General features: G+C 58.4%; 1 protein-coding gene across 2 annotated transcripts; it reads right to left on the bottom strand.

The window, feature by feature from the left end:
• Nucleotides 1–5: 5 nt before the first annotated feature.
• GRK6 (G protein-coupled receptor kinase 6) lies at nucleotides 6–15093 on the bottom strand. Of its 2 annotated transcripts, none has more exons than XM_074552289.1 (16): nucleotides 14942–15093; nucleotides 11928–12023; nucleotides 9357–9469; nucleotides 8999–9076; nucleotides 8697–8797; nucleotides 7394–7486; nucleotides 7077–7140; nucleotides 6344–6484; nucleotides 5507–5697; nucleotides 4740–4777; nucleotides 4514–4603; nucleotides 4199–4407; nucleotides 3581–3718; nucleotides 3234–3371; nucleotides 2966–3100; nucleotides 6–1435 (listed from the first exon to the last, which is right to left on the bottom strand). In XM_074552289.1, exons 1-16 carry the CDS (start codon nucleotides 14991–14993, stop codon nucleotides 1385–1387), a joined length of 1728 nt encoding a protein of 575 aa, XP_074408390.1. In that variant the 5' UTR covers nucleotides 14994–15093; the 3' UTR covers nucleotides 6–1384. The 2 variants fall into 2 exon arrangements, with proteins under 2 accessions (XP_074408390.1, XP_074408391.1); XM_074552290.1 differs by lacking the exon at nucleotides 6–1435 and adding an exon at nucleotides 1442–2190.
• Between the last annotated feature and the right edge of the window lie 1155 nt (nucleotides 15094–16248).

Below are 16248 nucleotides of genomic sequence, written 5' to 3'. Positions count from 1 at the left end.
AAAGGTTAAAAATTTAAATACTCTCCAACTTTAGTGCAAGGCAAGCAAATGATACCACAGGTCCAAGTAGGTGCTCAGCCCCCCTGGGGGGCCTGGCTCAGAATGAGCAGAGGCAGCAGCACACGCACGCACGTGTGCGCACACACACACAGAAAAGGGACAAGTTATTGCTCAGGACACGGCTGGGACAAGTGTACACAAGAGGGGACAGGACAAGCTGAATGGAGAGGTGGGCTGATCCCCACGCTGCTCCCCACAGAGGGCTCCTGCCCGTGGGTGCAGGAGCTGTGCTGGCTGCCCAGAGCCCCTGGGGACACACACTAAGCTGGTCCCAGCCCACTCACTGTTGGGTCACAGCTTCACATGACCCCAGGAGGGACATTCCCTTTATCACAGCTTTGCTCCCTGAGAGCAGGATCCTTTATGTGTCTGCTCCTCCACCACTGAGCTGGGCCTGGGGACGGCCACACCTCTGGAATGCACAGGTGCAGAGCTGGTGGAACTGCGCTGCCACCACCCTGCAGTGTGCCAGGATCAGACCAACCCCGTGGCCACAGCAGCAGCAGGTGCCCAGAGTGGCTGTGTCCAGCTCTGCCAGTGGTCTGGAGAGGGGCTCGGGATCAGCTCCCTGGAGCTGGCAGCACGTGTGAGACGAGGCAGGAGGCAGCAGGCTCCAGCAGACAGGGACACAAGGACAAGGCAGTGACACTCTGCTGCCAGGACACAATGGGGGACGCTTTGGCACAGCCCTTTCCTGTGCCTCGAGGCTGAGCAAGGGACTCCGCTGGAGCCAGGAAACCTCAGCACGGCCAGAAAGGTCCAGAAAAGATGATTTAGACACCTCAAGGCACAGAAGGCCTCTGTCCAGGACTCCCTGGAACAAAGCTGGGACAGTCACTCCTCCCATGGGAGGACATTTGTGCCTGTGACAGGGTGGGGGCAGTGCAGGCCCCCACCCATAGACTAAAAACCAACATGTGATATGTACAGACCGACATATATAAATATACATCCAACCTGCAGTGCCACTCGGGCACTGTGGAATGTGTCAGCAGAGCTGCTTCAGCCTGGCCTTGGCCCACGGTGGCACCACCCCTCCCTCCCTCCTGCCTGGGCCCGGGGCAGCAGCGGCAGCAGCACCAGCACCATCCCAAGGGGCAGATTTGGAAGCATCTGGGTTTGTCTCGGGGCTCGCCCGTGGTCAGAGGCGCCTCAACCCGAGTCGTGTGCGGCTGCCAGCCTTGGAATCATCCTCACAGTCTTCACATGCAGACGTATAAAACTGTAAACAAATCCACCTTGTGGGGCCACTGCGACCGTGTCCTTCAGGCTGGGCACTCGGGAGAGGCCGGGGGGTCCCGGGGGCTGGAGAATGAGCTGTGCTCTACAGCCGGGTGGGCTCTTCCTCGCTGTCGCTGCAGTTTCCACAACAGTCCTGAAGTCACAAGGGCAAGGGGAGGGAGGAGGGAGGGAGAGAGGAGCACAGCAAGCAGAGGGTGAGCACGGTCAAACAACCCAGCCTACAGCTGCCCTCTGGCAGGGACGGGCCAGGTTCCCTCCCAGCCTGTGTGCAGGAGGGTTACATGGAGGCAAGGGGCAGGAGGGGACCCCCAGACTGCAGAGAACAGTCCAGCTGCATCTGGAGGTTCAGCCCCCGGCAGGCAGGCTGGTGAGCACACAGCTGGCTAGCTCAGAAGCTGTGAGAAGCTGGGCTCCAGGGACTGCAGCCACCCAGCGACACAAGCTCAGTGCCAGCACAGACGCTCGGCCCCGCTCAGGGCTCAGCTGGCCACGAGAGCAGCTGAAGCCCTTTTTGCTGAAATGGGAGTCTGAGCACGGGGCAATGCCAAACCCTTCACAGTTTGTCAACCCTTCTGTGTGTCCCGGACATCCGGAGAGGAGTGAAGGAAACTTCCCAGAGCCCCCTGGGAGCAGAACTCCCAGCAGTGCAGGGGCAGTGCAGGGGCAACTCTGGCTCAAGCTGAGGGCAAGGCCTCCCCCACAAAGGCAGCAAGAGCAGGGATGCTGGATTAGTGGCTCAGGGGGCAGTTAGAACAACAAGCAGGTTGTGCTCTGCCAGGGGAAGGGAATAGGCACTGAAGGATAACACTCCTCTTTCCCAGATCTTGCCATGTCCGTGGGCCACCGGGTATTTCCCTGAGCAGAGCAGCCAGGAGTGACTGCTCACCTCTGGAAAGAGAAAACACGTGGGAAATCACAGCTCAACCCCTTTTACAAAGAGCTGCCCATCCTCTGGCAGGTCCTGGCTGCCTGGGGAAGGGCTGGGTATCCCCAGAGCTGGCTCTGGCTAGGGCAGCCCACTGAACTGCAAAGCACAACTTGGAGCTTGCCAAGGAGCAGGAGTCAGCACCAGGTGGCTGAGTGGGGCCAGAGCCAACCATGCTGGAGTCCTACAGCTGCACACAGCTGCTGAGGCAGCAGCCCAGGCTTTGCCAGGCCTGGAAAGAAGGCAAAGGCTGTCCCAGGCAGAGGAAACAGGCAGACAAGCAAATCCACAGCAGCTGCAAGATGTTTCTGTTCTCCTCATCCCTCAAAAGAGCTGCTCTCTGCCTGGCTCAAGATCTGGCAGAAGTGCTCTGGGGAGCCCAGACAGCCCATTCTGAGAGCAAGGACTTGTTCAGGGATGGTATTATTCATGTCAGAAGGGAGATGATTAAATATTTTATAGTTTTCAGCATCCCTCTGCCTGGGTGATTCCAGCATGTTTAGCCAGCACACTCCTTTCCAGCCCCCTTGACTCCCCCAGCACAGGGAGTGCCAGCCAGACAAGGGCTCCTTGCACAGGTGCCCCTGAAAGCTCTGGGCTCTGGCCACCCAGCACTAGGGGAGACTGCTCACTGCCCTCTCGTGCCCACCTCCCTGCCAGCCCTGCCTGGCACAGGCAGGAGCAGGATCACTGTTGCTGGGAGACTGGCTGGGGAGGAAATGCTGGGCAAACCCTTACCTGTCTGCTGAACAAGCGCTGGAGTAACCCTTTTTTGGGCTGTGGAGAAGGCTGTCCTTTCCAGTCCAGGTCTGGGGGCACTGTGCCATCTGTGCTAAAGACATTCAGCTCCTTGAAACACTCTGTCTCAATCATCTGGAAGAGGGAAAAGAAGGCTGCAGCAACTGCCACGTGGAGCCCATCACCGAGGGCCCAGCAGAGCATGAGGGCAGTGGGGACAGGACAGGGACACTGCCCTCAGCCATGGTGGGCAGGAGCAAACACTCACCTCGTTCTGCCAAGGAATGGGCACACTCCCTGTAGCAAACTTCTGGTAAAAGTCGTTGTCTGTGGGCTCCAGCTCCACCCCTTTCACCGTGGAGAACTGCTCGATGTCCAGCACATCCTTGCAGTAGATGGCCTGGGGCTATGCAGCACAAAGATTGCTCTAATGCCAGGCTCCACCTTGATGCCACCACCTCCAACTGCTGCTCATGGCTAAGCCAAGGCCACCTCTCCCTGCAGCCCAGAGCTTGCTGACCCCTGTTCTGCCAGGTGCAGGGAAGGGGATGGGCCCCATCTCCCCATGCCAGGGCTCCCTCCTCCCTTGACAAGAGGGAACAGATGGGCACTTACATCTGGCTTGAAGGGAGGGTCCAGCATGCCAGCTTCCAGCCTCCTGAAGTTGAGGTGCTTGAAGAGAGGATGTTCCTTCACCTCCTTGGCCCCAGCTCCTCGGCACCCCAGGCGCTCCAAGGGGTCCTTGCACAGGAGCTGTGACACAAAGGAAATCACTGTCCAGGATGAAGGGTGCTCTGTGCAGGAGCAGCCCTGGGTTCCTGCAGTGTGCTCTAGAGAGAGCACAGGCCTGCCAGGCAAGGAATGAAGGCACTCTGAATCCTCCTGTGCTGCTTTATCAGAACCAAAGGAAGCTGCTGCAGGGAGAAGCCCCAGTGTCTTGCTGCTGCATGCACAGGAGTGGTGGGAGTGAAGGGACAGGGCTGCACAACCACACCATGGTGCTGAGAGAGGGAAGGGACAGGGCTGCATGGTGCAGAAGGAAGGGACAGGGCTGCACAGCCACACCATGGTGCAGAGAGGGAAGGGACAGGGCTGCACAGCCACACCATGGTGCAGAGAGAGGGAAGGGACAGGGCTGCACAACCACACATACTATGGTGCAGTGAAAGGACAGGGCTGCACAGCCACACCATGGTGCAGAAGGAAGGGACAGGGCTGCACAGCCACACATACCATGGTGCAGAGGGAGCGGGCGCTGGGCGAGAACTTCTCCGAGTACTCCTCCTGCACCTCCTTCACCAGGCGCTCCACCTCCTCCCTCTTGATCTTCTTCTTGCGCTGCTGGAAGGGGGACTGGCCCTCGATCATCTCGTACACCAGGCAGCCCAGAGCCCACCAGTCCGGGCTGAACGTGTAGCGCTCGTTCTTCACCACCTCCGGAGCTGCGGGGAGCAGGGTGAGGGATGGGTGAGGGATGGGTGAGGGATGGGTGAGGGCAGGCAGAGCACAGCTTTGGAACCACTCTTTGCTTAAAGCAGGGTCACTTACCCATGTAGCCAACTGTCCCCACCCGGCCCTTGATTGTTTGGCCCTCTGGCACATGCACAGCCAGTCCCAGGTCTGAGATACGGATGTGCCCTGCACAGAGGAGGGGACAAGTTAACAGGAGAAAGTCATGGGGCAGTGTTTCAAGCTGCCAAAAACACAGGGTAACCCTGGTTCAAGCAGAGTAAGAAAACCTCAGGCTCACAGCTCCTCTTGTCTGTGCACTCACCATGGTCATCCAGTAATATGTTCTCTGGCTTCAGGTCCCTAGGACGGAAGGGACTTGGTTAGCAAGAAGCCTGTTATCAAAGCAAAGGACACAAGCAACAGCCACATCTCAACAAGTCACAGATAAGCAACTTTAGGATGCAATGCCCCTGCCTCAGGCACACAGATAACCTTCCCCTCACCCTCTGTCCCAGAGCTGACCCTGCAAGCTCTCCCCTCCTGGGCAGAGAGTGGAACACAACCTTCAATCCTCTGCACTGAGCCTGAGGATGGTTCCCTCTCTGCAGGTGCAGAACTCAGTGTGGAGCAGAGGCTTCTCTGCTTATCCTGCCCCAGGGCAAGGAAGGACCAGAAGGGACTTCCTGGCCAGTGTTTAGCCACGCTATCCTAACACTGCATCACGCCCCTGTGAGTACAGTCAATCCACTTGTTTTCCCTCCTCCCCAGCTCCTGAGCACGTTGGGGCAGCCTACCCTCCTTTGTTCTAGTGTCAATACTGCCCAGGGAGCTCAGTGCCTGCCCTGAGCCATTCACAGCATGATCACATCCTGTTCTTGGCGATCATTTACCAGCACAAGGAAGCCAAGCTAAGGTCTCCCTTTCTCCCACAAGATCAGCTTTCTGTTCCCAATTCCTCTCACTCAGCTCTGTGCTGCTTTCAAGCCTGAGGTTATTTTGTTGACCCAGCTGGGCTGGTGAGAGCAGCAGGAGCCCTCTTGCTGCTGCAGGCCCTACAAGCTCTCCCAGCAGGGCCCAGGCAGCACACACCTGTACACAATCCTCTCCTGGTGCAAGTCCTCCAGGCCACAGCAGATCTCAGCAGCATAGAAAGCTGCCCTGGGCTCCTCGAAACCAGCCTCTCCCATGTGGTAGATATGGAACTTGAGGTCCCCTCCATTCATGAGGGTCAGCACTAGGCAGAGAGCATCTTTAGTTTCATATGCATAGGCTAAGCTCACCTGCAATTCAGGGCAGAAAGGCTGTTAGAAGGCACAGCTGGAACAGGGAGGTGCCCACACTGCCACGGACACTTTGCCACCCAAGCAGACACTCACAGGCTCAGGGCTGGGCCTTTGCCAGCAGAGGAGGAACTGTGCAAACCCAGGGAGGACATGGCAGCACCCAGCAGTCCCAGCACACCCCCAGCCTTCCTCAGGTAGGACACTTTCCCCAAGCCAAAGCTGCTTTTCCCCATGGGCAGGCAGCATCTGATGAACCCTCTGCAAAGGGAGCCTCAGCTTTCCACACCTCAGGGCACCAAGGCAGAGCTCCCAATCACACAGCTCAGGGCTGGGCTTCTCCCCAGACCACTGTCTAGAGACATTCTCACTGTTTACTTGTGCCCCAAAAGTCACAAAGGTGACTGTAACCCAGATGGGGTGTTTGGGGCTGACTCTGGGGGCATTCACAGCACGTTGTGGAGGCAGTAAAGGTCCTGCCACACCCCAGCCTTGTGAGAGATGTGCAGCCACCAGGACCCTGCACCATGGGCAGAGTGTGCTCCTGCCTGTCCACAGCAGGTGAGGAGCACAGAGGTGCCAGGCTGGCTGGTTGGAGGAAGAATCCAGCATTGCAGCAAAGTGAGAGCAATTCCTATGTACTTACTACAAACCTACTGTTCACTTTTTCCAGGATCTGTTTTTCGTTCAGGGCCATGGCTTCTCCCTTCCTCTTTTTGATCCTTTTCTTCTCCAGTTTCTTGCAGGCATACATCTTCCCTGTGGCACGCACCTGGCAGGCACACACCTGGAGGGAGGACAAGGCTCAGCACCCTCCCCTTTCCAGAGGTTCTGCTCTCAGGAAGGCAAAGAAGCCCATTGTGAAAGCAAAGGCACAGGTAACAGTGACAGCTCCAGATGTTACAGAGAAGCAAGAGCCAGCTCTAATGCCTCAAACACCTTTAGCAGCAGCATGGCTGGTGCACAGGAAGACAGAAGGCCACTCCATAAACAGAAGGAAGCCTGGCAGGAAGTTTTCAGGAGTGCAGTTTGCCCTGTTGAGACACAGGGAACTGACCTGACTGCCCAGCTAGCAGCAGGCACCACAGGGCTCGTGCTACCAACCCCACCCAGCACCTCCCACACCTCCAGCAGCTGGACAGAGGTGAGCTCTGTCCTCTCAGAGAGAGCTGGCAGGCTACACAAAGCCCAAAACACAGCTCAGCACAGGTCACACAAGGCCCAAAAGCCAGCCCAGCACAGAGCCCCACAGCCAGCAGCACCTGCCTCCAGGTGCTGGAGCAGCTGGTGGCACCCTGCTGGCCAGCCCAGATGTGCCTCTGGAGCAGGCAATGGGGCTGCCTGGTGCCCTGAGTGCAGAGGAAGCAGTGGTTACTCACCTCCCCAAAACCGCCCTTACCCAGCACGCGGTACTGGCGGAAAGTGTTTTTGGTCACTGGCTGCCTGTGAGGGAAAGGAAACCAGAGTGAGATGTGGCAGTGAGAGGGCTCCATGCCCTGGCCTGACAGACTGTGGCTCACCCCAAAGCCCTGCCCAACCCAGCCTTGCCTCCCCATGAGGCTGGGGCTGCTGCTGGTTCCAGTAAAGGCCAGGCTCTTGGTTCCTGCTGGGGCCCAGCATGGGAAGGAGCCCCAGGGAGCCCTCAGGGAGGCTGTGAGAGGAGGGTGCACGTTCCCCAGAGTGAGGGGAGCGTTACCTTTCCAGCCATTTCCACTGCAGGAAGCGGTTGAAGTACAAGCTGTCGAGGTAGTCGGCAAAGGGAGCCACGCTCAGGTAGTCGTGGATAAGCCTAGGAGAGAGCAGAGCCAGCGTGGTTCCTGAGAGCTGGCCACAGCCCTGGAAACAGCCAGCAGCCCCAGGAAAGAGGAGGTGAACAGCCCCAAAAGACTCTGCCATCCCTCACCCAGCCTGGTGCAGAATCACCCACACAGCCCCGCTCCACGCTGAGCCTGGTGTAAAGGAAGGTGCGTTGGAGGTACCACTGTGACAAATGCAGCACCCTGGGACCCGGCTGGCACTGCTAATTGTGGCCTCTTGGCATCAGCCAGGGCTGCAGGACAAAGGGGGACAATGGGACCCTGCATTTGCCCCTCTGCTCACAGGGCAAACGTGCACACAGGCTGTAATCAGCTGCCAGCAACATTCAGCAGCAGGCACTGAGCTGTTCACTATCAGTGAATATCCAGCACAAAAGGCCACAGGGGATCCTGCTCCAACGAGCTAACTGCCTTGGAGAGCTGTGCCAGGGCTGCCCAGCGGAGTGAGGAGCCTTAGACACAGTGTCTAGACTGGGAGCACGCATCAAGGAGAGCGGATGGGCTCTCCCCTTTCAGAGCCTGCCAAGAGCAGGCAGGGCCCAGCCCGGAGGCTCTGCATTCAGACACGGCACTGGTTACCACACACCGAGCTAACGCTCCCCAGAAGACTGCAGCAAACGTGTTGCCACAGCCCTGCTCTCAGTGAGGCAACAACTCCAGCTACTGTGCAGGGAGGGGTGAGCTGCAAGCCTGGCTTGCCCAAGAGCTTCCGCTTCACACCCGGAGCCGGGACCTCGGCTACTGCCTCTGTGATGGGAACAGAGGTGACCTTAGAGCCCTGCAGAACAGCCAGAGTGACCCAACCACAACAGCCACTGCTGCACAGGCAGGACAGGACAGCTGGCTCACACTGCAGCTATGGGCTCAGCTCGGCAGGAGCCTACAAGATCCTGGCACAACACTGGGAATAGCATTGGTACAGGGTCTTCCCAAATGGCAGCTCCAGCTGGGAGGACTGACAGAGGTTTCTCCAGCAGCTCGTGGCTCTCAGAGCACAAGATATCCTTGTGCTCACTTTCCTGGAGCTGGCTCCAAACTGCTGGCCCAAAACTCCCCAGGCCCCAGCCTCAGCAGCAGCTCTCACTCTCCCAGAGGAAGGGACCAGGGGCACAAGGTGAGTCAGCTGCAGATCATCCCCGTGCCGTGTGTGACCTGCAGGCACAGCCCAGCCCTCCAACTTACTTAGTGCATTCCTTGAAGAGCTCCTTGGAAGGTTCCTGCTCCAGCCTCTCACAACAGGCATCCACTAGTTGTGAGGGAACTTCAGGCACGTGGTCCTCACTCTGGGGACAAAGGGATGGAGTCAGACACAGGGAGCAGAGCACAAGGGTCCTGCTTTAGGGTCAGTGGGCAAAGCAGTGTGGCAGCTTGTGAGGTGGTGTGGTGGCTCAGCATGCTGGCTGTAGCAGGACATGGGCAATGTCAGCTGTTGGCTTTCCAACTGTTCTACCCTTGCAGGCAGCAAACACAATCCTCTTACTCACGTTTGGCTTCAAGTACTTTTCAATCAGGTGCTGCCCACATTCCTTCCTCTTCTCATCTGGAGCCACTTCGTACCCTGCCTGGAGAGAGCAGTGTGAGGGGCAGTTCCAGCCTTGCTACTGGGCAACAGCTGTGGAGCAGCAACGCCCTTTGCCCAAAGTTTCCCATGCTTTCCTTGAAAACCAGATCTCTAGCAAACATCTCTCAAAGCAAAGGCCCAGCCCTATCTGGGCTCTGACTCATGGGTTTTTCCTACAGGAAAATCCTACTGCCCAGGAGTACCCAGCCAACCAGTCAGTGCCCAGGGTGTCAGGAACATCCCTGCCTCCCCCAGTGAAGCCTGATGGGCTCTGCTCTTACCACAGCATCCAGGAACTTGACGCAGCGCGCGAGCTCGGGGCGCGTCTCGCAGAACTGTCGGAACAGCATGTGCCCGATGGGCTGCTTCTCGCACAGGCTCTGGTAGTCCCGCTCTGCAAACGAGGACAAGGTCACCCCAACAAACCCCAAAGGAGCAGCCCCAGCCCAGGCAGCACTGGGGACTCCTCAGCTGGGCTGCTGACAGGTGCCACCAGCCTGAGACTCCCAGGAGAGTGAAGCGCACCCAGTGGGACAAGGGACACTGCTGAGGTTTTATGTTCCCCTATGGAAGATGCTCTTCCCTGGAAGAGGATTGACCTGCTGCTCTGCTCAGCCTGAACCTCTTGATCCTACCAAAGGACCTCCATATCAGCTGTTTGCCTAAAGGCTCTCTCCTCTCTCCACAGAGATCAACCAACTACTCCAGACACACAACTTTCCTGGGAACATGAGGAACACAACAAGCTTATCTCAAGGCAAATCTTCCAAGCCAAGAGTTGTTCTGATGACTCCTTCAAACCACTTGTGTTCCCAAAGGCCCTGCTGGAAGCAGCAGCATCAAAATGGGAGGCACCATTCCCACAGATGCCTTGCTGATGTGCACACAGCAGTCAGAACTCCCCTCTCCATGGGACAGCCACTTGCTTGTACATCAACTCTTGTGGATTCCTCCTACCCCTCTCTGAACTCTGGAAGCCCACGCACAAATGCCTTTGACTATCCAGAGCACTTCCAGTTCTCTGCTTTCTTCCACCCCTTCCACTCAGGAGACGTCTGATCCCAGGCCAGAACTCATTTCTGTGACAGCCACTGCCACCAGGGCTGCCTGCAGAGCAGATGTGCAGCCACCCAGGGGATCCCAGCGCTGGGTACTCTCAGCCTTCCCCTCCCTGTGCAGCAGTTTCTCCCGAGGAAGCTGCAGCTTGCTGAGGGTGCAGGAGAGTGCAGAGCCAGGCAGGCTGTGCTGGGGGAGGAGGTGGCCTCACCAGCTCCACAGCACCAGCCGGTTTCCTTGTGTCTGCAGGGGAAGGAGTTCCCTTCAGCTGGGGAGGACCAGAATCTGCTGTCGGCGAGATCAGAAGCTTTCAGCTGCCCTGGTCGCTGCCCAGGCTCACACGAGGTTACTCCCTGTGGTCAGGGCACAAAAAGCTTAATTCTGCAATGGGCAACCAGCCCACCGTGCCCACAGTCCTGCCAAGACTCTGGAATAGGAGAGAAACGCCTTTCCAGACACTATGAGGTGGAAAGAAAGACACCCCAGCCAAAGAGTGCCCAAGCACAAGGAACAGGGTCATCTCTACCATGGGAAAACCAAGAGAAACTGCTGCCACCTGGGTCAGAGCACTTCTCACGTGCCTCTCCGAGGGGAAGTGAGACACTGGTGGTGACAGCCACTGGCTGAGAGGGACTTGCTTCCCAAATCTTCACAAGGTCACTGTCCCAGATAGCAGGACAGCACACACAGACCACCAGCACTCAGCGCTGGCAAACGGGTGAAGTTCAGTGCTGGAAAACACCATGACGGCCACAGGAAGGGTGGCTGCAGGCACGGGGTGGACAAAAGCACAGGGAAAGTTCTGCTGAGAGCACTGCAAGTCAAAGAAGGGATTTGGATGGTCAAGATGGGAGCTGCAAGGAGAGCCCAAGCCCGAGCCCTGTTCAGAACTGAGACCTTGCTCCAGAGAGGCAGCAAATCCAAGGCTGGAGTCACCACACAATCACTCTGGCTGTGAAGCCAGCTCCAAGAGATGGTGCACAGGCTGTGTGGCAGAGGGAGGTGGGGACAGCCTGCACTGGGCTGCTGTGAACTTGAGGGTTACAGTGTGGATGAGTGAGGTTGAGGTTCTCCAAGCACCACAGTTCCATGGGGCCCAAAGGACTGCCAGGACTGGAAAACCTGGGCAGGGCAGAACCGGGAATCTGAGCTGCAGAAACCTCCCAAACCCATTGGTTTCAGTGGCACTGGCTCTGAAACAAGGCCAGCGCTGTGCCACCCTCCAGCTGGCAGCTGAATCCAGATTGAAAACTTAAACAAGCTCTCCTCTTCCCAGGAAGCAAAGCACTTGCACCCTCTGTGCCCCAAAACAATTTCACATGATCTCAGGACCAAGCCTGCTGCACAAACAACATTAAAACCATGAAGAGTACAAAGTACAGAATGAAAATGACAGGCCAAGCCCTGCTCAACGCCAGTTCCCATCCACTCCACACAGCAAGAACCCATGTTTACTGCTTGAATGTTAGAAGCTGAGGTCTGTGGAGCTGAGCTGAATCCAGCCAGGGAGAATAGAGAACGTTAGCAGGACCTTTGTTATTTTTGCAAAGGCACCCCAGAGTGACACTCCAAAACCCTGCAGCATGGAGCAGGTCTGTTTGACACAGAAGGTGATGCTCCCCTAGTGAAGCTCATCACAGCCTTGCAGGTGTGTGGCTACATCATCAGCCACTTACCTAACCATTATTTCCTCCCTAAACTCTGCACTCCAAGTAATCCTGGGGGGGATTTGCCCTGTTGTACGTCCCTGACACTCAGCTTGGGGGGCACGCCTCCCACCCAGCCCTGCATCTCACCCAGGCTCTGCCGAAGGTCCTCGCAGAGGCTGATGTGGGGGAACTGCAGCATCTGGCGCCATTTCTTGCTCTTGCCTTTCCTGTTTCCTCCACCACCTGCAGGGCACACAAAATCAATACCATGAGTCAGGAAGCAAAGGTGTCTGGCTGCACCCTAGCCTTGCCTCCAAGTCCAGGCAAGGAAAACAAGATTCACGTGGTGACACCATCTCCTGGTGGGACCAAAGGGTTGGAGCCTCGGTTGGAAATGGACAGACCAACCTCTGGCTGCTGAACAAATCCCAAACAAGAACTTGAAGACCTTCCATGATGGGAGAATCCCACCAGTGTCCACAGGCACAGCAGTTCCTGGCTCCCAGGCCTGTCCCCAGCACCTCTGCATAGCCAATCACCCCTCCAGGCCATGCCTTGCTTGGTGTGAAACTCTTCGTGCTGCAGTAATGCCACCTACTCATTCCAGACTGATTGCCTACTCCAGGGAGGGGCTCTCACATGGAGGACATGAAGCTGGGAGACAGGAATTCCTGCTCTAATCCTGCCTCCACAGACAACTCGCTACATTGCCTGGGGCTCATTGCTTCAGTTTCCCACCTCTGAAGTGGGGACACTCCCACCTTTCTCCAGAGATAAGCCACATCAGAAAATCCAGATCCAAGAACCAGGTATTACCTCAGCTTCAGCTGCTGGAGTTAATGCCCAGTGGTGGGAAAGCTTCTAGATAGACTGAAAAAAATTTACATCATAGCAAGCACTCAGTACCGATTGCTGGGATCAGCCAACCTCCAGGGATTGCTCTCCCAGTGCCAACACACACAATTTCCCACCTCCGTTTGGAAATTCATTAAATCACCCTGCCAAAGTGGTCGGGCCAAGAGTTGGGCTCAAGGCCCGGCCTTCTGAAATCACACGAGGGTTGAACATAATTTATCAGCTCTTGAGAAACACCCTCATAACACTTTCCTCCACTGCAGATGCAGTTCAGCCCCAAACCCTACACACAGTACGGAGAACCAGGTGGGATGGGGCCATCCAGGTCATTCCCAGGTGGTTCCAGCCCCAGGTCTGAGCCCCTGGCACACCGTGGGTCCCTGCACTGCATCTGCCCCGCAGCAGCAGCAGCAGCAGCAGCAGCTGGGCCGCACGATTGTACAAACTCAGGAAGGAAGTGACTCAAGGGTGAGCAGGGCTGGAAGAAACCAGCGGCGCAGACACCTTCGTGTCAGCCACAATGCGGCGGATGGGGGCAGCGAAACCAGGGCAGGGGAGGACAGGCCATCCTCACCCCAAGAGAGCTCAAGGAAAGGCAGAGCAAAGCCCCACGGCACCCGGAGGTTGCATTTCCTTGAGTTGTTTGCTTTGAACGGAGGTTCCAGCGCCCTCCCAGCACTGCAGAGGAGAGCTGGGCTCCTGCACAGCCACCTCCAGCACCCCTGGCCTGGGGATGGGGCATGGGATGGGCTGCCTTCATCCAGAGCTCAGCAGGAGCGAGCTTCAGGGCTGGGTGGTGGATGAGAGCTGGTCTGTTGTCCCTCTGTCAAGGCAAAGAGGACAGGGATCCTTCAATTCCCTGGGCCACACCAAACACAGGCCATGGTCATGCTGTGGTTGGTTGTCAGCAGCCCCACAGCACATTCCAACTCAGCTCTGCACTCCCACACCAACCTAGCAAGCTCCAAAAAGGCTGGGCTGGAGCTAAGAACCCAGCCCTGTTGGTTCTGGCCTGCAAAGCAGCTCTGTCCTGTCACAGGAGCTGTCTGAGCTTACCCCAGTGGCCACCACGGACAGGCAGCAGGGACACCTGTGGCTCTCACAGCCCCAGAACCACCTGGCACAGGGTGACACTGGGCTGTTCCTGCCTGCAGACTGCAAACAGGAGCAGCCACCGGCCAGCACCTCGTGCTGCATCAGTGCCAAAACTCCATTCCCCAAGGGCACCACAGGAGCCGGTCTCTCTCTGGGTCACTCCGTGTGAAGCTGGGCCCTGTGCCTGGAGGTCACAAACCCTGCTGCTTCTTGAACCAAACCCTGCCCTGGTTTTGAACCAAACCTCGCCATGATGAACCTGAACGTCACGGTCCACCACGGTCACTGTGCCAGGAGTACTTACACTTAGCCTGGTTCTAAAGCAGCTTGGAAATGCTTCTGCCCGTGGAAATTTAATTTCGTTGCTTTTTGCTCCCACAAATCTAATCTCCAAAGCGCTCTAACTGGATTTCAGCGGCTCTCTCAGGCTCCAGCATGGCTCGGTCTGGCCAACAGCACCCCACGGGGCAGGGGGGACCGTATTTCCCCAGCACAAATGGGATTTAATGAACTCATCGATGCCCGGCCGGAGCGGATCTTCTGTGCAAAGGACCAGGTTCCTGTGTGAGACATCCCATCCCCTCCTGGGGCTGCTCCCCTGCATCTTCAGGACATCCCAAAGGGGGGCTGGAATTCAGCGTGGCCCGGAGCAGCGGGAGCGCTGGGGGCCGGCACAGAGCCCCGGGAGCCCCAGAGATGGGGCCGGGACAGAGCTCCGGGAACCCCGCAATGGGGCCGGGACAGAGCCCCGGGAGCCCCGCAATGGGGCCGGGGCTGCTGTGAAAGCGGCGGACGGGACGGGACGGGCGGGGTTCCCCGCCGCAGTTTCGGGATCGGCCCGTGTGTGGGAAGCAGCATTTACCGGATTGAAATTAACTTGTTTTTCCTCCTACAGCACCCAAAGCTGCCCGTCCGCTGTGCCGGGGGAGTTGGAGCAGCCCCGGAGCGGGCACGGAGGGACGCGGATGGGGCGATCTGCACTGGGGAGGCGGCGAGGCCGCCCGGGACGGAGCGCAGCACCCCCGGAGCGAGCACAGCACCGGACGGGCGAGCCGAACGCCTGTGCCCAGCCCGCGCCGCCACCTCCCCGCTCCCCGCCAAGGCCGCGATGCCCCGGGAGGGACCGCCCCGGCCGAGCCCCGGGGCGGCACCACCGGGGCCCGCAGCCCGGGCCTGTCGCCCCGCCAGCTCCGGTGCCCGGCGCCGCTCACCTTCGCGGGCCTTGAGCAGGACGGTGTTGGCGACGATGTTCTCCAGCTCCATGGGCCCGCGGGCGCCGCCGCCTCCCGCCGGCTCCGCTCCCCGCGCTCGGCCCGCGCCCGCCGCCCCCCGCCGCCGCCGCCGCGCCCCGCCCCCGGCGCCCCGCCCGGCCAATGCCTGCCCTCGCTCCTCCCGCGCCGCGCTCCCATTGGTTCGCCCCTCCAGGAAGCCCCGCCCCCTCCGCAGCACCACCGCCCTCCAGTAGGTCCCGCGAGGTGCGGCGGGCGGGGCGGGGCTAGAGTAGTGACGTCATCCGGCGGCCACAGACGGAGGGCTGCCGGGACGAGGGGACGGGTCCTGATTGGAGAGTGAGATGTCACTCAGGGCGCGCCGCGAACGGATTGGGAGAGAGTCAAGGACGCCCACACGGGAAGCTCCGCCTCTCACGTCATCTGATTGGGCGTGGAGCTGCTACTCAGCCGCAAGACGAGTTGTGATAGGTCAGTCTATGGGGGTGGGGCCGATTTGTTTAATATAAATGAGCGTCGGGGTTCAGTGGAAGCCGAGAGGGTTTCCCGGACTTTGTGGGAGGTCCCGGTCCCTCAGGCGGTGCTGTTTCCGCGGTGTCTGTCCTGTTCGAACCAGTGACATGTTTAGGGGAGCCTCCCCACCTTCGCAGCCTCAATAAAGCCCGAGCAGTCTCGCGTGTTTCCCGGTGTCTCGGTCCATCCCAGTCACGGGATGTGCTCCGGTGCTGTGCCCCGTTTCCGCGGTCACCGCTGCCCTGGAGGTTTGGGTGTTCTCATCCCCCAGCGCAGCTGACCCATGGGCTGTTCTGGTGTTTGAACTCCCACCAGGTTCTTTACACCAATTATTCTCTCTGAAAGCCATTTTTTAAAACTTATACCAAAATAAGAAGCAGCGTTACCCTGTCTGAAGAAAAGCTGTGCTATGGGAACCTCTTCCCACCTGATTCCCCGCACACCTGGTTTCCCTGCAGAGCTGGCCTGTACTCGAGCATCCCTCGATGACCTGTCACTCACCTGCCCATCTCCCTGCCTGTCCTAAACACAAAACCCCTCCTTAATCTTCTTACACCAAGTGGTGTTTGCCCTGCTTTGTGCTGCTCCGGGCTTTGGGGTGAGGACATCACCTCTGCCTTCCCATGGCTTCTGTCCCTTGCTCCAGCCCACGGGAGATATCTCAGGCTGCCCCATGTGTGAGGCTGGTGCTGGCCAGGGCAGGGAGGAGATGATGGGCACGTCCCTCCTCTGGTGTCTGTCAGCGGCAGCCTGGGCCCACGGCAGGAGAGGTTTTG

Source organism: Zonotrichia albicollis, chromosome 15, assembly GCF_047830755.1.
Source record: "Zonotrichia albicollis isolate bZonAlb1 chromosome 15, bZonAlb1.hap1, whole genome shotgun sequence".
Lineage (NCBI taxonomy): Eukaryota > Metazoa > Chordata > Aves > Passeriformes > Passerellidae > Zonotrichia > Zonotrichia albicollis.
Note: the sequence above shows the minus strand (reverse complement) of the source record. Positions and strands in the feature narration are given on the sequence as shown.

Excerpts from the sequence above, each read along its gene's own strand:
- GRK6 (XM_074552289.1), bottom strand. The coding sequence starts at position 14,993 with ATGGAGCTGGAGAACATCGTCGCCAACACCGTCCTGCTCAAGGCCCGC. Across the intron at positions 8,798-8,998 it reads AAAAGTACTTGAAGCCAAAC|AGTGAGGACCACGTGCCTGA; the intron begins GTGAGTAAGAGG and ends CTTTGTCCCCAG. Across the intron at positions 4,778-5,506 it reads CAGGAGAGGATTGTGTACAG|GGACCTGAAGCCAGAGAACA; the intron begins GTGTGTGCTGCC and ends CTTCCGTCCTAG.